This window comes from Panthera pardus, unplaced genomic scaffold (genome assembly GCF_024362965.1).
Source record: "Panthera pardus isolate Hobbes unplaced genomic scaffold, ASM2436296v1 HiC_scaffold_25, whole genome shotgun sequence".
Lineage (NCBI taxonomy): Eukaryota > Metazoa > Chordata > Mammalia > Carnivora > Felidae > Panthera > Panthera pardus.
Window position 1 is genome coordinate 72,612,617 of NW_026526821.1, and position 23,479 is coordinate 72,636,095.

At 40.2% G+C, this 23,479-nt stretch overlaps 1 protein-coding gene across 2 annotated transcripts in view; it reads left to right on the top strand.

Annotated features, from left to right (window-relative positions):
- Positions 1-23,479, top strand: part of SPTBN1 (spectrin beta, non-erythrocytic 1) — a 198,619-nt gene that overhangs the window by 51,943 nt on the left and 123,197 nt on the right. For both annotated transcript variants that reach the window (XM_019421876.2, XM_019421932.2), the window contains exon 2: positions 2,726-2,920. In XM_019421876.2, the coding sequence (XP_019277421.1) occupies positions 2,773-2,920 (148 nt within the window). In that variant the 5' untranslated portion in view covers positions 2,726-2,772. The remainder of the gene's footprint in view (positions 1-2,725; positions 2,921-23,479) is intronic.

Sequence of the window (23,479 nt, forward strand, 5' to 3'; positions counted from 1 at the left end):
AAAAAGAATTAAGTGATAGCATCAATATTTCTTTTGTACACAGACTAGTAGGAGCTTTTGCTTCCCACGTTGCTTTGTCTTAAGGGAAAATTACGTTATTAAAGAACACCATTAAAGAAGAATTTTTAGGACAAGACGTACTTATGTGCTTTGAATGACTTATTTAAAGCTTAGAGGAGGATTAACGCTTGTTGAGAAATTTCTGGAAAGCAGTCGCTGAATTTGGGATAAGTCATTGGTAGGAAGAGGGTTGCATAGGGGAAAGGATTGCAGTTGGGCTTACTCAGGAGTCCGATGTGGTGGGATGGAGCACAGGTTGTTAGCTGCCCTAGAGGCCGTGGTGTGGCTTGTTCTCATTGGTCAGCAGGTGGCACCAAATAGCCAGCACGAATCTGGAGAGGTATGTAGTGTTTAGATTTCACCATGGGTTGGGTTGAATTGCACTTTCTCTGCTTTCACAAATTTGTAATTCATAGCACTTTCACATTTTTCCCCCATAGAGATGGCATCCTCCAAGGCTGAATTTTACGAAAGTCTTTGGTATTAACATAGTTATGAAAATTAACCATCTTCCAAGGTCAAATGGTACATGACATTATTGATTTTTTTTGAAGGGGTTTATGACTCAATGTGAAAAGCAACAAACAGTAAGATCAATAGAATATACTTATTGGCTTAATTTTCTATAATTTTTTTTATGTTTTTATAAAACGTGGTTAAATATGTTGCTAGTGTAAGTCTTAAAATTACTGATAAGTTTATATTGTTGGAATTGATTATGTCTACCTGATGGGAATCCAGGATTTTACTCCCATCCACATGTTTGTGTTTGAGCAAAGATGGGTCATTATTTGGGTCATTGAGCTCTTCATTTCCTCCTAACAAGCTATCCTGCTTCTCAACATAAAGTCTCTCCTTTGCCTGGGATGCTGTTGCTCCTGATCTGGGCATGACTCGTTCCTTTTTGACGCTGAGATCTCATTTTAAATACTGACTCAGAGAGGACTTTCCTGACCACCGAATCTCAAGTAGTCTCAAAATTTTCTCTCTCTCTCTTTTTAAGGTTTATTCATTCATTTTTGAGGGGAGGGGGCAGGGGCATTGTGCAGAGAGAGAGGGAGAGAGAGAATCCCAAGCAGACATGGGGCTTGAACTCACAAACCTTGAGTTCATGACCTGAGCCAAAATCAAGAGTCAGACTGTTAACTGACTGAGCCACACAGGCACCCCTCTCTTTCTTTTTTAAATTGAGATATAATTGATGTATGATATTATATAAGTTGAAGGTATACAACATGTTGACTTGATATATATGTGTATTGCAACATGATCACCACTGTAGCATTAGCTAACATCTCTGTCATGTAATATAATTACCGTGTGTGTGTGTGTGTGTGTGTGTGTGTGTGTGTGTGTGTAAGTGAATAATAAGATCTAGTCTCTTAGCAACTTTGAGGTTTATAATACAGTGTGGTTGATCATTGACTGTGTTGTATCACTCCACTTTTCATTTTTTTTTCAACTATTTTGCCTTGTGTGCTTTTTGTTCAGCTCCTCCTATGCCATATGCTTCACTAGAGCTGAGTCCTTATCTTTTTTTTAATTTTTTTAATGTTTATTTATTTTTGAGACAGAGAGAGACAGAGCATGAGTGGGGAGAGACAGAGAGAGGGGGAGGGAGACACAGAATCTGAAGCAGGCTCCAGGCTCTGAGCCGTCAGCACAGAACCCAATGTGGGGCTTGAACTCACGCACCGCAAGATCATGACCTGAGCTGAAGTCAGAGGCTCAACTGACTGAGCCACCCAGGTGCCCTGAACTGAGTCCTTATCTTGTTTACTGTTATCCCTAGCATCTGAAACAGTGCTGAGCACGTAGTAAGTCCTAAGTACATTCTAGTTCAGTGGATGAATCATAGTTGTATTGAAGAGAGAAGAAGCTATATAAGCTGAATGTATTTCTCATTATTCTCTGAGGGTATTTTGATAAAGTGAAGACAGCAGTGGACCAAAAGTTGAGGCCTAGGTTCTTGTTTCTTATTTGTTCTTGTAAAATACTGTGACCTGGGTGGGCCCCTGAGAAATGGGTATTGGTCATAGGATTTGTAAATAACAATGATATAAATAATTGCAGTCATTATTGTTTGAACCTCTCCTATGCACCGGAACAGTCCTTGGTGCCTTACATTTACTATTTCATTTGATCTTAGGCATCTGTTAGTTCTGATATGAAAATGAAATATTTAGGTGAAATGATCTGTTCTCTTATATAACATTTTGTGAATTTCTAGGAGAAGCTAAGAGATTATAGTTTATGGTGGTACACGGTAGAAGTAAATGAGTTCATTCAGAAGCCCTAGGTGTTCATCTTAGTTCTTAAATAAAACTTTAAATCTGCAAAACTTAAACATTACAAAGAGGGAAGAAACTCACCCTGTGTTGGGTGTGTGTCATCTCATTCAGTCCTGTGAACAACGTGGAGAGTATCTTTCCTCTTTAATGGTTGGGGAAACTGAGACGCAGAGATGTTAAATAACCTAGCCAAGGTCACACACGTGTTATGAGGCAGTGCTCAAGTTCAAAACCAGCATTGATTTACCCCAGAAACTTGTTCTTGACATGTAGGAATTGTTCTACAATTCTACTTTACCTTTATCCCAGTAGGTTTCATGGGAGCACAGAGCATTTTCGACCTCTAAATAGGATTTTCTTGCTCTTTCTCACAGAACTGTAAGAAGGAGCTGATGTGGAGGAGCAGCTGAGACAGTTCAAGATGACGACCACAGTAGCCACAGACTATGACAACATTGAGATCCAACAGCAGTACAGCGATGTCAACAACCGCTGGGATGTGGATGACTGGGACAATGAGAACAGCTCCGCAAGGCTCTTTGAGCGGTCCCGAATCAAGGCTCTGGCAGGTAAGTCTTCTCATGCCCTGTGACAGAAGCCCAGGGGCCTGATAGTTCCCTTTAAAATCACCCACCCTGTCTCTTCTACAGGAAGGTCAGCTCACCTCTACTTAAACATGTCCTAGGAGTTGACCGTTGTATAAGGTAGCCAGGTCCATATTTGGGGAACTGTCGATCCTAAGGCCAAAATGATTGAGTGATTTTTTTTCAAGCTGCCCTAGGTTATTAAGAATTCTTTTATTTTTGACTCCTCTTACATTTCAAAATAATGCAGCATATTGTACCGTATTCAGACAAATGTACAAATCATCCTGTGTGCTTAGTTGCTGTGATATTTTAGTTGACCTGACTTGTTACAGTAGAGTTCTTACTTTGACTGACCAAGAGTAGTTAGCATCACATGCAAGGGTTTTAGATGTAAAGAGCAATAACTTAATGTGGTGAGGGCATATTTAATGCTACAACAGGTAAGTTTGCCATTAATTCACTAAAATTAGCAGGAACACATCCTTCCTTTGTGATTTCTAACTCTCTTGGTGCTGTTGAATACTTAGAACACACTTTTACCCTAACCCTAGTTGGGGTGGGTAGTGGTCTTGCCCTGAATTGCCCTGAAAATCAGGAAAGGGTTTCATCAGGGTTTCATCAGGATTCAGCAGTACTGAATATATGTAAACCAAGGGTCAAAGTGGAGTCTATTTAAGGTCTTGCATCTGTACTTTGAGATTTTAAATAAAATGGTTTCTAAATGAGAGAAGTAAGTTTATGACTTTTTTCTGAATGTCTTTAATCATGACACATAAATTATAGCCATGATTTAACAGGTAAGTTTACTGTTAATTGTTCATATAGCTCACATTTCTTTTTACCTTTATAGTATAATTTGCTTATGATGCATGTGTCATTTAGAGTTCTCTTGATTGTAAGCAAAAGGAAACCTAACCCAAAGTGGTTTAAATGGTAAAGAAAATGTATTGATCACATAGAAGACAAATTTGGCCTTTAAGCAAGACTTATTCCTGGGCTTAAATGGTGTGCACAGGACCCAGTTTCCTTCTCTATATTTTTTGGCCTTATAGTTCCCAGATGGCTGCCCCAGGTCCCAGATCCGTCTGTAAGGATACCCAGGAGAAAAGAGCACCTCTGCTGCCCCAGTACTTCTACCATGTCCTAGGATCAGTCTCACTGACCTGATCGATCATGACTTGGGCCATGGGCCTTCCTTAGAATCTCTCTTCCAGTGGAGTCAGAGAAGAGGGTACGCTGATTGACATTAGCTAATGAGGATGTACTTCTGGCTTGGGGGTTGTGGGGTGAGGCAGAGAGGGGTCAGTTCCATCTGAGCTCCTTGGCTAGAAAATTTGGTATATAACAGGAAGGAGGAGGAGGGAAATGGATGCTGGGAATATAGCTAACTAAATGCTATAGGAAGGTTATTCAGTTGCCTTAGAATAATTTGTCTCTTGAGTGGTGGTGATTTAATGATCTTTCTTGAGCTTGCCTGATTGAGTGCATAAATGAATGATTAACCAGATAGTCACTCTAGAATTGAAGCTTTATTTTCTAGCTTATTCATTAACATGGAAGCCTATGGAAACCTTGCTGCTGGCTTGTGCTAGTGGATTGATTTGTACTTTAATCCCTTACCTCTTTTTCTTGAATCTTCATTTAAGCCTTTAGACTAGTATGATTTGGGTAGCCAGTTACCTTTGATCATGAATCATTTACTTTCTGGTTCTAGGCTACTATGTATTATCTCCCTTTTAAGAAGAATAATATGGGGTGCCTGAGTAGCTCAGTCTTTTAAGCATCCGACTTTGGCTCAGGTCATGCTCTCACAGCTCATGAATTTGAGCCCCGGGTGGGGCTCTGTGCTGACAGCTCGGAGCCTGGAGCCTGCTTCAGATTCTGTATCTCCCTCTCTCTTTCTGCCCCTCCCCTGCTCACACTCTGTCTCCCTCTCTCTCTCTCTCAAAAATAAATAAACCTTAAAAAAATTAAAAAAAAAAAAGAAGAAGATGTATTTACAACTGTAGAGCAGTTCTTGCTTTTTGTATCTGGTCTTTCCTGCAGTTCTGGAGGATATCTCCAGCTGTACTTAGTATTGGTCAGTTTTCTTAAACTTCCTAGGGTGGCTTTTCTTCCATGCTATCTGGGTCCCTGAACTACTATAGTTAACGATAGTAAGCACTTAACCTGGTGTTTACTGTGTGCAGGCACTGTTCTAAATGCATTGTATATATTAACAGCTAATCCTATAACAACTATATATGAGAGACATTATTATTATCTATAGTGTATAGATGAGGAAATTGAGGCATGGAGAGATTAACTAGCTTGCCCAAGGTCACACTGCTGATAAATGGCTAAGGCAGACTGCCTCCAAAGTGTATACCTATTTTTCTATATTCAGTAAAATACAAAATGATTCAAAGCATATTGGTATAGAGTATTGATAATGAGTAATTGAAACTTGTTTTTAAAAAGATCTTTAAAAGGCTCAGGAATGCATCTTGTGGTCTAGAAGAAGCCATGAGTAACCATGACAAGTTATTGAAAAGAAAACGTGTTGCCTCCAAGTTAAATAGAAAAAAAAATTGCTTTCAGTGAATCCAGAAAATATCAGGAAAACCATCTGTGTATTGGAGGAGATTTTCTCGTTATCTGACTTCCCACTTCTGTGGGACAGAAAGATCTCTGAACTCTCTAAGAAATCTTATATGCTGAAAACAAGAGTAACAGAACAGTCCGGCAGTGTCTGGAACAGTGGTTCTAGAATGTGAGCATGCATCAGAATCACCTGGTCGTCTTGTTCATTGCTGGGCCAACCCCCAAGTTTCTGAATCATTAAGTCCAGGATAGGGCTTGATAATTTGCATTTCTAACAGGTGATACTGATGTGGCTGCTCTGGGGAATCACATTTCCAGACTGGTGTGGAGTATTGATGTTTAGTCTATTTCCTTGGGCGTCTGAGACCATTTCATCTAGACCCAGCTGAAGTCTAGTAAGAATTAAAGTATCAAACTCAACAGAGCTATCTGAAAGACACACTTTAATGTGGGAGTGGTGTGGAAGGCTGGCACCTCATTTTGAGAGGAGAGAAATATCTTCCTGTTCCTTACAGGGAAGTAGTATAGTGATAGGTTCAGCGTGAGAGAGTGCTGTTGTAGGATTTCTGTTACAAATGCACATTCTAAAGTGGGAAATCTTGGTTAAAGCACTAGAAATGTGAGTAGAAATGTGCATACCAAGTTTCCTGTCCCTCTTTTCCTGTCCCTCTTAAGTGCTCTGCATATTGAGTCTTCTCTAGATTTCAGTCTGAATTTCCGAGGTGTTATACAAAGGACATTACTGCAGGAATTCATCTTTTTATAGTGTGCTGTATTGATAGTGTGTCTTATATTGATAATGTAACAACCACCTTGGGTTGTGTCCTTTACTAAGTGGCTTTTCTCTGAGAAAATACGGTGAGGTAAACTACTTGCTACTAGTTTTTACCCAGTTCGCAGATCCTTTCTATTATTAAGCTGCTATATATGTAATATATATTATATATTTTACATATAGGTAATATATATTATGTATATGATATATATTTTTTTTTCCTCCAAGTTGTAAAAACCATTCTTAATTTCAGTTTTACTTGCCTTCATCCTCTTCTTGTTTTTAACTTTGTGGTATAATAAGAAATAAATTTTATCTTTGCACTCAGTTCCTGGCACAGAACTCCTAAAACCCTTGGAATTTGCTGTCTTTTGTTATTCATAAAAAGCCTTCTTCCTCACACCTGGATTTATGCTAGTGGAGGTGACTTAGGGTGAAACCTTTAGATAGTGTTAGGATGGGACTGGTCACTGGAATGACCAAATAATGAGAAGGTGGGAACTTTCAGCCCCATCCACCAACCTCCAGGAAAGAGGGGGAGCTGGAGATTGAGTTTAATCTCAGTGGATGATGATATAATCAATCATGTCTACATATTGAGACTTTCATAAAAACTCCTAAATGACTGGATTTGGAGAACTTCTGAGTTGGGGAACACACCAGTGTGTTGGAAGTGTGGTGTGTCCTGTGAGGCCATGGAAGTTCTGCCCCCACCCCATGGAAGTTCTGCCCCCCAATACCTTGGCTACATACCTCTTCCATTTGGCTGTTTCTGACTTGTGTCCTTCATAATAAACCAGCAAAATCAGTATTTTCTGGAGTTCTGTGAGTTCTCCTAGTAAATTTTTGAACCTGAGGGTTGTATTCATGGGAACTGATGAACTTCTGCTGTTCAGTCAGAAATATGGTGGTCTCGGGCCTGTGACTGGCATCTGAAGTGGAGGCAGTCTTGTGGGACAGATCCCTTAAGCTGGGGGGTCAGCGCTAACTCCAAGCACTTAGTGTCAGAGTTGAATCATAGTCTGGGACACCCAGTTGGTGTCAGAGTTGTATCAGACTCAGTAAGATATTTCATAGGGGAGATGGCTTCCCTGGTATGGTGTGGAACGTGGCCATGTTTTAAAAATGTAGGAATCAGGCCTGCAGTCACTTGTCAAGTGCCAGTTTATCATCGCAAAGATGAAAGAGTCTGGAGTTGGGTCACTTCCATTGCCCAGGGAGCTTTGAATCTTTCCATTCTCCTTAGACTTTTTTTGCTTGAAAATTAGTCTGATTCATCTCTCAGTCACTCAGCACCCCCCTCCCGTTCTTTAGTATCTGAAACATCAGAGGAAAACACTAGTGAAAGCATCAGGAGCTGAGCACTGCTGTCTTCATAATCCACCTAGAGAATCTCCTGGTGGGGTTGAAAACAGCAGCTCTTTCTTACAGTAGAGAAAACCTTCATCTGAAAGTTTCCCCCTCACACAAGTTAGGTGGAGAGGGGGTCTCTTGAATTGTTAGCTTACAAAATGTCGAGACTGGGCACCTGGGTGGCTCAGTCAGTTATGCAGCCGATTTTGGCTCAGGTTATGATCTCAGGGTTTGTGTGTTTGAGCCCTATATCGGGCTCTATGCTGACAGCTCAGAACCTGGAGCCTGCTTCAGATTCTTTGTCTCCGGCTCTCTCTGCGCTTCCCGCCCCCCCCCCCCCCCCCCACTCTCTGTCTCTGTCTCTCTCTCTCTCTAAAATAAATACTAAACAATAAAAAAATCAAAAGGTCAAGACTTAGGAATGTTTTAGAAAGTAATTAGAATTAATATTGACTCTTGCCACATGTTCACAAATTTTATATATACGAGGCTGGGGAGATTTATACTTGTGCCTAAATTGTGTGCTCCCATTTATAATTTAGAAGGAAGATGAGAAGAGCATTGGTGCATTGTGTTGTGTAGCGGAGATCATGCCGTGCCGATTCAGCCTTAAGGCAGAGTGCTGTGAAGTGACTTTTTTTTATGCATTCTGTAAATGATTTCCTGCATCCCATGATGGTGTACCCACATTCCTGACCTCTGACCAAATTGCCCCAGTAGTGTGGAACATGTGGTTATGAAAGTGATTTAGAAAAAGCTGGACTTTTTGCAAAGCAACGTTTTATTTGAAATAAAAACAAAAAAACTTAGATCTTTTAAAGAAATGTAAAAGGTAAATGGTTTCTTTTTACAAGTGATAAGTGTTTATGGTTACAGGTTATATTTTGTAGAATCAACATAAAGTAGGAAAGGAAAAGTAGTCCATTAAAAAGTACATTTTGCTTGAAAATATTGATAAAGTAATTAGAATTAATATTTTTGTATCACCACTCATCAGCAGTAATTTTAAAAATTGGGAGGATGTACACCAAAATAGTGTTTATTTCTGAATGACTTCCCTTTTTTCTTACCTGTATTTGAATTTTTTCCTGACATAAAATCTGAACTAATTTGTAATAAGGAAAACAAAGCATAAATTCCTAATATCACATTCAGAAGTTTTAATTATTTCCACAAAAAAATCATGTCATAGAAAAGTTATAGGAAAAAGCCTATACATAAATGAGTAGTTAAAAAAAACAAATTAAAAATGAAATTCCTTTGGGAGTTGTCACTCGTCAACATTTATGAGCTAAAATTATTCATAAGAGCCTTTCTGCTAAGCTATGGACTTGGAAGAAGAAATTGACCTTGAGTTTACATGGTTAGTGGGGAATCAAGGACAGCTGATAGCCATAGGAAAATGAGCTGAAGTCCACTCACTAATTGTATCTTTTACATTATATCCATAGAGCATATAAGTTATTAGTGGCTATATGTATAGGCCAGACTCCCTTTAAATACAAGCATTTGAATGACCAATAATTTTGGTGGAGCATTTAATCAGCTAAAGCACTGATTTGCTTTAAATGTTTAAAGCAGTATTGTCCAAAAGAAATGTAAAACTAGCCACATGTGATGTTTTTTTTTTAATGGTTTTGTTTTTTGAGAGAGAAAGAGAGAGCAAGCATGCATGTACATGCAGGGGATCGGCAGAGTGAGAAGGGGACAGAGGATCTGAAGCAGGCTGTGTGCTATGCACAGAGCCTGATGCAGGACTCAAATTCAACAAACCCTGAGATCATGACCTGAGCCGAAGTCAGATACTTAACCAACTGAGCCACCTACCCACATGTGATTTTTAACTTTCATCTTCTAGTTAATCAAATCATCTCAAATATTATCGTATCAATGTGCAATCAGTATAAGAAGTTAGCAAGATACTTTACATTTTTTCTACTAAGTCTTTGAAATCCAATATGTATTTTACCACCCACATTTCTTATGGTCATTAGTCACGTGTGGCCAGTGGCTACCAATTTGGACAGAGCAACTTGAATGCCTTCACATAGACACTTACTGGTTAAAACTTTATAGATCCAGCCACACAAATGTGAGCTTAAAATACCCATCAGGTATTTGGTCTTGAGTATATTTATAAAGCAGTAAGTAGTTGGCCACTTGGCTAAGTGTAAATTTAAATTCTGATCAGGAATAATGCATCAGTCAAATTGTTGTTGTAAAAATGAATTTCCTTTTTGTGCTTTCTGATACTAAGACACAGGTAGCAACAACGCAGATCTTGTACCACATCTTTGTTCTGCTGTTTCAGCTGAAAATTTGGCACTGCTCTCAAGCACTGTTTTTGGATGCAGAGGACTCAATAGCACACTTACTTAAAAATGCACATTTAAGGTTCCCCCATAAGTTGAGATTCACCACTGGAGGAGGGAACCCAGTGATCTGCATTTTTAATGCATCTGATACACTTTTTGAGAAACATTTTCCTGGGACATGGCCTGAGTGTTCTCACTTAATATTCATATCCTGTTCTGAGTCTTCCCCTCAAAGTGAAAATCAACTTTTTATCTCTTCTTCAAAATATCAGTCTGCCCTTTCCCCCAGTAAGCAGGTCACAGTTTATGTTTTGATATCTTGACACCTAAGAAGCCTTAATGTTGTGCCCAAACTGAGTACAGTACAGTGCTGTCTCCTGGCAGGGGGAGCACATTCTTCCTCTAATCCCAGGCCTCATTCCAGCCCCTCTCTGGGTGGATCCTCTTGGTCCCAGAGATGATAAAGCCCCCCCGCCCCCCACGGCCCGTCCCCAACCTCTATCACTGTTGAGGCCTTTTAGTTTGTAATCTCCAGGAGGGTAGACAGTTTCTCTGGGCCTAAATTAGCTTTCTAGTGCTAATCAAAATTAGTAAGGAAACTTGAAAGGTATATCCTAAACAAAATCTGCAGTTATAGATAAAAATAAAAATTCAGGGACAGGGTTTTTCTCAGGAGGAAAAGAGCTGGATTCTGTACACTGAAAATTGGAGCAAAACTTGTCATAGTTTCTCCCACGTGAGTGCAAATTTCAAGCTGTGGTTAAAGTTATGTACTTAAGTTGTTTACATAATTCCAGAATAGATAGACCTGCACATAGATGGAGGAAAGCCTATTTTAAAACCTTAAAAGATTTTTAAGTTTACCTTTTTTGAGAGATGTCTTAATGTCTTTTCTACCTATAGTCATGAGTTTTTAATGAGATAGTTTAGATATTGGCTTTATATTTTTTACAATCTATAATATGATGGTTTTACTTAGAGACTTTCCAGAATTAGACTGTTAATTCATAATCACCTACCCCTGCCAGAATGAATAAACATAACAAAAATTTATACATGTATCTATGTATGTATGCATATATAAAATATTCACCTTCTTTCTAGTGAGAGTGCAAAGCTAGCCTCCTATTGGATATATAAATAAATCTTTAAAACATGGTCTAGAATTGTCTCAATAGGAAGACAAGACCTATTTACATGAAACATTAACCAAACATGTATGCAAGTGCCAGGAAGGTAATATAAGCAATTAGTGCTCTAGTAACTGAGAGGCAAAGGGTGAACACAAGAGGAAGAAAGCCAGTCATTTTGAGAGGATGGACGAAGTAGTGTGAAGAACATTGGAACTTGGAGAGGAACTGAGGCTTGAACCTTGGCATGGCTGTTTCTGTTTCTACTGCAGCAAAACTGTAGAGGCCAGGCTGCAGATCTCTGAGGACCCCTCTCATTAAAGCAGAAAGTCAGCTTTTGGCTTCTAAAGCTTGGACTCATTCCTCTAAAATTAATTGAGAGCTTTTCTTATGTGCATACCCACCCACCCGTTCGGATGGAACACTTTTATGTCCCCAGGGAAAGTCTTCTTGCATGATGGAATGGACATTTATAGTCAGGATTAACAGGGATTTAATAGCTATCCATTATTTTCCTCATCTACTCTTGAAGCTGTTTCCCTAAATTTTGTATTATTTGGTATTATTTGAGAGAGAGGTATGGTGCCTAGAGTACAGTAAATATACCACCCATTATTTGTAAATCGGAATCTGCAGGAGCCATTTCATATCAAAGAGGTTTGTGAAAAGTATTGAAAAGAAAGTCTGTTCAGGTCATTACGTGTATGTAGTTCTGGGTTATACTCTCCATTTATTTTCTGTATACGTATTGCTTCAGTAGTTTCCTGACCATAGGATTGCAGGAATAGTTTCTTCCTTGTTTGGGTACAGTTCCTCAGGTTTTTCTTTCCCTCCCTTTTTTTCCTCTTGACTGCTGGGGATGACCCCTCCCCACTTTGGATATCAGCTTGGCTTCCTGCTGCTGTTTCTTATACTCTTCCCATTCTGTTGTCAGCTTAGCTGTGCTGACATCCCCTAGTAGCTGAGGTGAATGATCCTGGTGAGGAGCACCAGCCCTGCCAATCCTCTCCTTCACTACACTGCTTCACCACCCACCATTCCCTCTTCCTACCCCAGCCCCGTTCCTGCCCCTGTCTTCTAGAGCCCATGTTCTCCTTTCTCAGCCACCTCAGAGGACTTCCCTTGGTTCTCATTCTTTTATTGCTCTCTTACTGCACACTTAGCCTTTGCCTTAACTCCTTTTCCCCGCCCAGCAACATAATTTCCTTAAGTCAGTCTCTTACTTTTAAAGAACTCCATAGTCACCATTTCTATGAGAAAATTCCCATAAGTTAACTTGTGAATGAACTTGGGGAATATAACCTGTCTTTTGGGAACTGCCTGGGTAAGCAGAAGAGGAAAACTTAAGCTTTTTCTCTTCCTAGCTTTTTCCTGGCTCTCTCTGCAGATGTGCCCCTGACCCCATCTGTCTCTTAAATATCAGCTTTATCGAGATATAATTTACATATCATAAAATTTGTCCCTGTAAAGGGTACACTTTAGTGGTTTTTAATATACTCACAGAGCTGTCCAATAGCCACCACTAATTCCAGAACATTTTTCTCACCCAGAAAGAAATCCCATACACATTAGCAGTCACTTCTCATTTTCACCTCCCCCCTAGCCCCAGGCCACCACTACTGTACTTTCTGGCTGTGGATTTGCCTGTTCTGGGAATTTCATATAGGTGGAATCAGGCAATATGTGGCCTTTTGTGACTGGGTTTCTTTTCCTTAGCAAAACATTTTCAAGGTTCATTGATGCTATAGCATACATTGGTACCTCGTTTCTTCCTCTGCTCTCTTATGTAAGTAATTGAGGTAGATTAGTGAGAAAGGACAGAAAAATTCTGTAAAAGCTACCAACATCATAATACTTTTTTATCTGGCAGTTACTGGGAACAGATGGCAGCTCTATTGTAGGTATCTGAAAGTCCTGTACACTTAGGACCTTCTTCATTTCATTGTTTGGTGTCTCATGTGGTCATATCTGTTGCCTTTATTAAGTTCACTTACACGGTCTAACTCCTTTGCCAGTTTCTACCAAAGTAGACCTGTGAGGTAAGTACCCTCATAGGAAGATAAAAAGAGAAAATATAATTTATATATAGGACATTTGTAAAGTCCTGTATGTACACTTTAAAAATAAAACATGTTACATGATAAGAAAAAATTGGAAGTGTCAAAAAGTAGGTTTTACGTTAACACTGCAGTTCAGATAGCTAAAGTTTTATGTAACCACCATCTTCAGTGATACCATTCAATTTAATGTATTAGTTTTTTGATTTGTAGAGAGATTGATGCTGGGTAGGTGTTAATAGTCTCTTAAATTACATTTTGATTTTTGACACCAAGTTGATTAAAGAAGATGGTTTTGAGTATTTGTGTATTTGTCTGTTTTGACATGATCCCGTTACATAGTAATCCATTGGGAGGGATCTGGGTAGCAAGGTAACAAGCATTTGGTCTGTGTTTACTGTTTGTTTGGCTTCTCTGAAAAGAATCCTGCATTCAAAATTATTTTTGGTTAGTTCTTTCCGGTTGTCCAGAACAGAAATTCACTTGAATTATCTTAATAAAAAGGATATGGGCCTGTGGTGGAGTGAGGGAGGAGTGGGAGAGGGTTACTGCAAAATTTCAGGCTTACCCAGATCTAGAAATCCATTCGTGACCGAGGCTGCTGTGGGGCTGGAGGCATTCTTCATCTTTCACATGGGCTGTGTGCCTCATTCGTTGGAGCCCTGTGCATAGTAATAGTATCTGCCCCCTCCTAATTCACCCCGCACTTGGCTTTGGCGTACTGTAGTTACAGCTCTACATCTTGCCAATCATTTCTCTTTTGACCTCTTTGAAATGACTCAATATCCTGGTTTTCTCTAGTTCAGATCCCATGAGGTTGAATATGAAGATAGGGCTCCAATTGGCCCACGTAATCTTTTTATATCTGGCCACGACCAATGGGGTACTTATAAATAATTATCTTTAGAAGAGGTATCCACAGCACTGGTAAAGAGCAGGAAGCCAAATGTATAAAACATACCAGCCCTGTCCCTCCACAGCTCAGAGGGTATTTGGCTGGCAGTTAGAGGCTATGGTTGGCATTTCTAATGCAGAATGGTGTAGTGGAGGAAGGTACTTTATGTTGGGACTTTTGGGGAAAGATACCGGGGCATTCTGCATGATCAAGGGAAGAGTTAAACAGCCAATATGAGGGAAAGGCAGGGTATAGACAGGCGCTGGAACCACAGAAATTAAGGCTTTCCATCTCTCTCTCTTGTTTTTACCTTCTGTTTCTTGCCTCAGAGGTGGTCTTTCAGGTGACTTAAATATGATTGCCATCTGTCCCTGGACTTTGCTATCTACCACTTTCTCTATTTTTCTAGTTCTAGTTGGAAACATGGGGTGGGGGGTGTTTGATAGGGAGGCTTTAATTTACTAGCCTTTGGTCAGGAGGCCAGTCCTGAACCAGTGAACTGCGGTGTGAGGTATGGAGGAATGTGAGAGCGTGGCAGCTTTCCCTGGAATCATACGGAGATGTTCCTGGAAAGGGAGGTGGGTGCTGGGCAGATGACAGTAAGTAACAATAAATGTTCACACATTTTCAGATATTTCAGTGATCTTTTTTTTGTTTTTGTTTTAACATTTTTTTTGTTTATTTTTGAGAGAAAGGAGGAAGTGGGGGGACAGAGGATCCAAAGCGTGTTCTGCACTGACAGCAGTGAGCCCGATGTGGGGCTCAAACTCATGAACAGTGAGATCATGACCTGAGCTGAAGTCGGCTGCCCAACTGACTGAGCCATCCAGGCACCCCTAGATTGATGTTCCTGATTCAGAAATAAAACTATTATAAAGTGACAGGGTGACATTTGCTGTTGTCAGATTGCTTCCTTAAAAAAATAAAAAGCAAGTAATAATGTACAGCTTCCTTTAAGATCTTTGAAAAAAGAGAAATGTACACCAGCGTTTCAGTCTTTAGAATATGCCTCTAATAAGATGCTTAGTTTGCACCTAAGTTGTTAACTCATGAATTTGACAATTTTGTTACTTGGAAATACTCTAACCCATTCTGTCTTCTTGAGGCCTCAAAGACCAACACCATTCTTAGAGTATGACAGGTGCCCAATAATAGTGCATCATTCCAGACTTTTTAGCAGTACAACAATGTAAGCACCATATTAGCATGTTCCTTACCCACATTTAGTCTATTTTGGGGAAATAGATCATGTGTATAAAACAAGCAGTGAATGTGACAGGATTACATAAAAGTGCTGTGATGCTTCCCCAAATCCTAGATCTTACCTCTTCATTCTCCAGTTGATAAACATGCCCCTTTTCCACAATTCTTCTTCCTTATTCTCATTGGGTTAATCCTCAAGGGAATTTGCTGAGCTTGAGTTTTGATGTCTTTCCTACAAACCTGTGAATTTTCAGAACTCTAAGGTAGTGACATAATTGGGTGATGGACACATGTTATTGGGTGAGGCTGATAAAAATTTTGCCATACAGGTTTAAATTTCTGCAGACTCCTTAGATTTCTTGAGCATCTATGTGAAATTGCCTTACTAGCCATGTGATTGCATCTTAACAGCATCAGAGAGATGCTGGGCCATTTGCCAGGTTCCAGACCCTGCCTGCATCATATGTTACCTTTTGGATCACCCTATAAATCTTCAGGAAACCCAAGCCTTTCCAGTGTTCACCCTGACTCCAAGCCCCTCCATGGAGCCATCTCCTGCATGGTTCACACCTTTTCAAAAAACTTCTTTGGCCTTTGTATTTCTGTACCCTATCCCCTGAGTCTTATTAGTTTCATGTGTGTGCTTAAAGTGGGTGTATCTTTATTTTCCCTCCAGCTAATCACTTAACTCCTTGAAGACAGTGACTGAATAATACTTCTTTCCACATTTCGTACAGTGCCTTGTGTAAATGAAAACGCAGTTAGGTGTTTTTACTTGTCAGACTGAAGAGCCCACTTTATTTGGGGAAAATTTGCCCCTAATTTCCGTGATACCCATTGGAAAGTTAGTTCTATGTGTTTAAGAATTTTACATTAAAATGTAAGAGATAGGGACTTCTGGGTAACTCAGTCTGTTAAGTGTCTGACTCTTGATTTAGGCTCAGGCCATGATACTCATGGTCATGAGACGGGTGGCTCAGTCATTTAAGCGTCTGAATCTCAGTTTCAGCTCAGTTCACGATCTTGAGGTTGGTGGGACCAAGCCCTGCATTGGGCTTTGCACTGACAGCATGGAGCCTGCTTGAAATTCTCTTTCCCCCACCCTCTGTCCCTCCCCTGCTCGTACATGTGCACTCACTCTCTCTCTCTCTCTCTCTCTCTCTCTCGATAAAGAAATAATTTTTTAAAAAAAGATTCTCTTCCTCCCTTTTCCTCTGCTCCTCCCCCACATGCACACACTTTCTCCCTCTTTTAAAAAAAATGTAAGAGATAATTCCTTTTAAAATTTGACGCATATCTTTTGAGATAGTTTCCATGTACATTATTGAAACACCTTTTTTTTTTTAATTTTTTTAAGGTTTATTCATTTCTCAGAGACAGAGCGTGAATGGGGGAGGGGCAGAGAGAGAGGGGGAGACACAGAATCAGAAACAGGCTCCAGGCTCCGAGCTGTCAGCACAGAGCCAGATGCAGAGCTTGAACTCATGGACTGCGAGATCATGACCTGAGCCAAAGTTGGACACTTAACCAACTGAGCCACCCAGGTGTCCCGAAACACCTTTGTTTTTTTTTTTTTTTTAAAGTAATAAGCAGAAGCAGGACAGGTTGATTATAAGAATCTGGAGTATTCTCTCAGCAAAGAGGATTTGTCTTAGATTTTCATTCTTGCAGGATTTGATCTCACTACTACAGTGTTAACTTATGGAGATGCTTTTGAAAGTTTGGGGCATTATTTTTAAGCTGATACAAACCATTACACAGAGTATGGGACATCTTTTAATGATGCTTTCAGTTCGGCCCCTGCTTCTTTTTGTGCTGCAAGAATCTGCCCTTAGGGTTTTATACTTTTTGGCCAAAAGAGCTACAGCTAAAGATGTACTTGCCCACTCCTTCCTCAGATCATTGCAGTGTTTCTGGACCTCTTTCGAAAGCTCCTTGTCTCTTTACTTTCCATGTTTTGAGATACTAAAGGCACTTGATGGGGCATCTCTAAAGAGGCTCTCACTCCCAGGTTGGCCCACAGTTTGCCTGTGTTTTCCCATGTGTCACTTAGCTCCCAGTGGGTGCCAGCAGCTGGAGTTAGATAATTTAATGGCTCGTTACAAATTTATAAATGCTAGCCACAGTTGGCCATCTGGAATAATGTATTGTGACTTTAAGGACATAGGGAAATTGGTGAATATAGTGGCCAAGCATGACAGGGAATGGAATGCTCTAATTATAGTTTATGGTTCCTAGAATACTTTATTTCACTATGACAGCCAAAGGCCATTCGTCTGTCCCTCAGACTAGGCTACAAGTGGACTAGAACACTGTTGTCGTTGTTGTTTTAACCGGTATATAATTTAAACCTTTTCTTCTGTGGTTAACAACAACAAAAACCATTCAGCAACTTTCTAAGTCCACGGGACTGGCAGTATGTCATTTAGCCAGCTCAGCCCTTGGTCAGTTTTTACCTCTTTTGAGATGGGTTTGACAGTTCCATGGGTTGACAGTCCTGAAACTGATTTTTGGAGAAACGGGTTTACAGACCAAATCAGTTAGCCCTTTATATGTCTCTGTTGTGAGAACACAGAGTTTTATACCTGGAACTGTTGCTCTGCAGAGGATTAGTGTGAGCTTCCAGCTTCTTCCCTGAGCCCCTATACACGCCATTCATGGAGTTGTCTCCAAGCATTTGAGGGAAGGCCAGTGTTAGTAGGGATGTTGTAAATAATGTAGAGGTATTCAAGACTGCCTTAAGAAATACAGGATGGAGAAGAGGCCAGGCTAGAGGATGCACTTGATACTAATTCGAAACCCAAAACCCACAGCACTGAATTAACAGGTGTCTTGGTGCAGCTTTCTTTGTGCATTTAATCAGGCATATTCTTCAGGTGTATTTGCATGAAGATCTTTTTTTTTTTTTTTACCCTCCCTCACATTCAGGGAACCATTTTAATTGGCATGCTTAACATCATTATTGTCTGAACTGGATTTTGTCATGAAGGATGAAGTATCTATGTGGGTTTTTTTAACTTTTTTTTTAAGCTTATGTATTTTGAGAGAGAGTGAGACAGCACAAGTGGGGGAGGGGCAGAGGGAGAGAGAGAGAGAGAGAGAGGGAGAGAGAGAGAATCGCAAGGAGGCTCTGCACTGTCAGTACAGAGCCTCATGCAGGGCTGGAACTTACTAACCATGAGATCATGACCTGAGCTGAAATCAAGAACCAGACCCTTAACCAACTGAGCCACCCAGGTACCCCCTCCCTGCAATGGCGTTCTCTCTCTGTTTTTTAAACTAAACTGAAGACTTTACTCATCATGTTAATCTAATCTGTAACTGACTTAAGATTTTGACAAAAAAAATTGAGCACAGTATCAGTAGGAAATATATTTTACATAGTATTCTAGTATACACAGAAATTTATGTATATGGGTATGTTTATGTATTTACTCATTTAAATTTCACAATGTGATGCTGAACTTGAATTCATGAGATGCTATGATATTTTCTATTCTACCCCATATTTTTAAATGCTAGTATTGATCTACTAATTAGTTTTTTTCTTAATTTTAGAGAGAGCACACAGGCAGGGGAGAGGGGCAAAGGGGGAGAGAGACAGAGAGAGAGAGACAGACAGAGAGAGAGAGAGAGAGAGAGAGAGAGAATCTTGAGAAGGCTCCATGCTCAGCACAGACCCTGATGGTGGGGCTTGATCCCACCATCTTGGGTCATGACCTGAGTCAAAATCAAGAGTCAGATGCTCAACTGACTGAGCCACCCAGGCAACCGTACCAATTAGAATTTTTAACTAATGGTTAGGAAACCCTGTGGCAGCAGGTGCAATTAAAGGACATCAAAGTGGCCTCTCTATTTTTAAGCTTTGTGAATCATGATTATGAAATGGGTAAGGTAGTATTTGATTTTTTTTGTTTTATTCATTTATTAGCGAATGACTAAGTGAAATTTTATTGTGTGCCTACCAGATACTGTGATTACTATTGGAAATACAGAGATAGGTAATTAAGTGAACATAGGTCTATGGTCAGCAGAGGTTTTCTCTTCTCACAGGAGAGGCAGTGTCAGTAGATGGAGGCGGATTTTAGGCTAAGCACGTGATCTGTTGAATGGTGTGCTGGTGCCTGGCTCTCTCTCAGGAACTGTGTGCAGGATTGTAGAAGGAGCTCAAGGTAGGAGCAGACAGGAGAGCCTTGAATGCCATGCCAAGAGGTTTAGCTTTTATCCATCCTTTTGGCCAGCAGCTTTCAACATTTAGCTCAGGATAATTTTATTTTCAAATAGAATTTAATTTGTTACCTCACTATGTAAAATGGCAAACTTGGAGTCAAGTTGAATGAAACAGAGTAGTCTCCTCTAGATTTCTACCCCGAGGGGTTCTAAAGCCCCTGGTGACTTTACCTGAGAGCCACTGGTAGCACTGGACTTATGTTTGGGGAGGAACCCCCCTGGGGACACCATGGAGGGTGATTTGGGAGAATGGCTGGAGGGAGAAGAGCCATTTTAGGAGAATGTCATGTTTGGGGGAGAGATAAGGAGGAGGCCCTGAAACAGGGCAGTGGCAAAGGGCTCGAGAGAGCAGGGACTTAAGCTGTTGTGGTTGCCTCCTGAGGACTTGCTCTATAGTGGGCTGTGGAGCATAGGAGGTGGGGTGGGGAATATCAGTTTGGTTTAGGTTATATGAAACCTCATGCCAAGTTTTTCTTTTGAGTGCCAGATATTTGGGATAGATGAGGGTTGTTTGAGTATGTTGGTCACATACCTGCAAAGCGGGCCACTGTTTGTTGTGGGTGTTTTTTGTTTTTTTGTTCTTTATTCTCCATTACATGGCCTCCAATTTTTAGGATTATATCATGTTTGCCTTAGCTCATATTAGTCTATATTCTTTCTAGCTACACCTTAAAATGATCACAACCCCAAACATTTACTGAGAGAATGACTTCAGGGAAAGTACAGTAAAAATATTTTAAAACTTTTCTTGGAGTAGAGGTTGAAAAGTTATTACCCCTACCTCCCACCCTCAGAAATAGCCAAGATGGGAGGGGGAGAGAGAGAGATGGAGATAGGAGAGAGAGAGAGAGAGAGAGAGAGAGAGAGAGAGACACCTGTGTTCCTTGGAGGAAGAGAGATGTGTTCAGTGCAGAAAATCCCAGTTGAACAGCCTGGCTCTGACTGGAAGAGAGCTGGTCCTTCCTGGGGTGTTTTTAGCTTGAGTGCACTGTTCCTCTTTGTTGAGACAGCTGTAGTTTGGTATCGGGATAATAATGAAGAAATATTACTAGATTTTCATTGGTATTATCTAGAACACTTAAAATTTGTGTATCACTTTCATCTTGGAGAACATTATGAAAATATTACTTTAGTATTAAGAGCAGTCTTTAGTGTAGGGGGGCATTACCCCCCATTTTACAGATTCCAATCTGAGCTTTTCTGAACTGGGCTGTTACTTGCCCCAGCCTGCCTGCCTGCTTTAGTGCTAATATAAATCAGAGGCTCCTATGGTCTGGGATGGTGATTGAAAGCCTCTGATGCCTATCTTTGACTTGCCTTTTCTAACTCTACTGGAAATTGCTCTCCTTCGAATAAGTATTTGTAGGTCTCTGAATGCTCTTCTGAATGGAGAAAAATCTTGTGTCTCTCTCTATGATGACTCCATATTAGAGAATCAAGACTGAGATCCCTTGAATAAACTTAGAAGATGAGAATTGCTGGAGGAACAGAAATTAGAGTGCAGTTTTTGGGTTTTTTTTTTGTTTGTTTTAAGTAGTGAATACTCATTTGTGACATCAGTGCTGATTGAGCTTATTTTAAAACCTTTCCCAATAGGACACACATTACCTATATTTAACAGGAAAGCAGAAGTAAGAATCTGATATTGTACGGGGTTGTTTCTTTGTATTTGGACAAGCATAAGGGAAATGTGACCAGTTGAAAAAGGAATGCCTAAATGACTTATATATTTAAAAAACAATCAAACATTTATGTGTTAAATAGTATACTAAAAAGATATAGCAGAATGATTTGCCTTATATGATGTGGAAATATACATTTTCTCCTAGATATGACTATTGGTGGGTTGCACAACTTGAGAACAACAAGTTATTTTCATTTTCAGGGAGGATAAAATTAAGTAAGTGAGGATATCCTAAGACCCTACCAAGTAACAGATGCTAGCTAGACACTTTATGTAATATGCCTACTTTTCTGTTGCTATTCTGCTGTCTGCAGGTGGTAATTAAAATCTAAGGAAAACTTTTTTTTAGGTCACAAAGCTTTTTAAAAATTTATTTATGTTTTAAAAGCAAGGTCTGTGCCCAATGTGGGGCTTGGACTCACAACCCTAATAAGATCAGGAATTGTGTGCTCTACCAACTGAGCCAGCCAGGTGCCCCTGGGTCACAAAGCGTTTTTCTGGTATTTACAAAGTCGCTTCAGATAGGAGACCATTGTCAGTACTTTTATCGCATCCAGGACATCTGGGGGCCACTGGGCCTGGCTAGTTGATACATGAGAGAAGTCATCCATCCTCTCAGCCTCAGTTTCCTTACTTGCAAAATGAGGGGGTTGGCTGGTTAGATACTTAGGTTGCTTAGGCCTCTGAGATTGTGTGTGAGCTCCAGGGGAGTTAGCAGGCTAACATCCTTTCGTTACCAAGGTATGTTGTGGCCTCTTTTCCTGATGGTTTCTGTTTATACAGTGAGAAGCTAACTGTGTGGGAGTATAGGGTTGATAGCAACCTTTGTCCTTCTCCAGGAAATAATAAATGTCGTGTGACTCAGACTCCAGTCTGAGGCTCTTGTTAATTTTTTGTTAACTTTCTGTGTTTGATGTGTCAGAAATGCAGGTTCTTATAGAGTGTTAACAAATCTTTGATTATAATGACTGCAAATTACAGTCCCCTTTCCTGTGTAATGATTTTTGCCATTTGCCCTTCCTCAATCTAATAGGCAGGATAGAAGGACATTTTGATCAGTAAGAACCTTGGTCTGTTGCTTCATGAGTCCTTATTACACTAAAATAATAATTCTTCCTCTTTTTATTTTTTTAATTTTTTTTATTAAAAAAAAATTTTTAACGTTATTATTGAGAGACATACACAGAGCATGAGCAGGGGAAGGGCTGAGAGATGGAAAGACACAGAATCTAAAGCCGGCTCCAGGCTCTGAGCTGTCAGCACAGAGCCCAATGTGGGGCTCGAATTCACAAAGCACGAGATCGTGACCTGAGCCGAAGTCGGACGCTCAACCGACTGAGCCACCCAGGCGCCCCTTTTAACTTTTATTAAGTAACCTTTACCCACAGCATGGGGCTCAAACTCACAACCCCAAGATTAAGAGTCACGTGCTCCACCCACTGAGCCAGCCAGGCACCTCTACACTAAAATATTCTTGACAGAAAACTGTGTGTGTGCCCACACTGACAGGATATGGGTATTCTTTAGCTAGGTGGGCAGTTGTAAGTATTGCAGGACAGTTGATGCTGGAGTAGCACAAAACCTTAGGAGTAAGGAAAACTTGTTTATTTAATATCTGCGAAGGTGATCCTGTGCACATGTGGGCCTGTGCGTGCGCACACACACACACACACACACACACACACACACACACACCCCTACATCCAAAGTGTGTCAGTGTGCACATGCCTGCCCAACTAGGATGTGTCACTACTGACTATTCCTTAACTGCCAGTTGATTACTTTTGTGTTTGAGGCACTCAATCTCAGAGAACATCATTTTTAAACAATTTCATGGAGTTTGGACTTGTGGAGATTCTGAGGCCTGACCCTGGTGGTAACTGGTAAATGGAGGTTGCTCTACAATGCTGTGCAGGATGTGAGTGAGGCAGTTTGGAATCAATAACTTGTTTATTAAGCCTTTTTTTTTTTCTCCAGTTTTTACAAAACTGAAGAGTTGGCAAGATTCCCATAAAGTTTTCTTAAGGGTTGAAGAACGGGCTTGGAGGGATCAGAGTGTTGGTCAATAGTTTTTGAGAATGTTAGAGCTTGGGACTCACACATGCATACCGCATAGCTTTAGATTTGCTGTTTGTCCCCACACTCAGTACTGCATTCCCCCTGACTCTAGTTTGTTTGTTTTTTTTAATTTTTCTTAATTGTAAAAAACATATAAAATTTACCATCTTAAGCATTTTTAAGTGTACAGTTCAGTAGTGTTGACTGTATTCACTATATTAATGTAGCAGATCTCTAGAACTTCTTCATCTTGGAAAA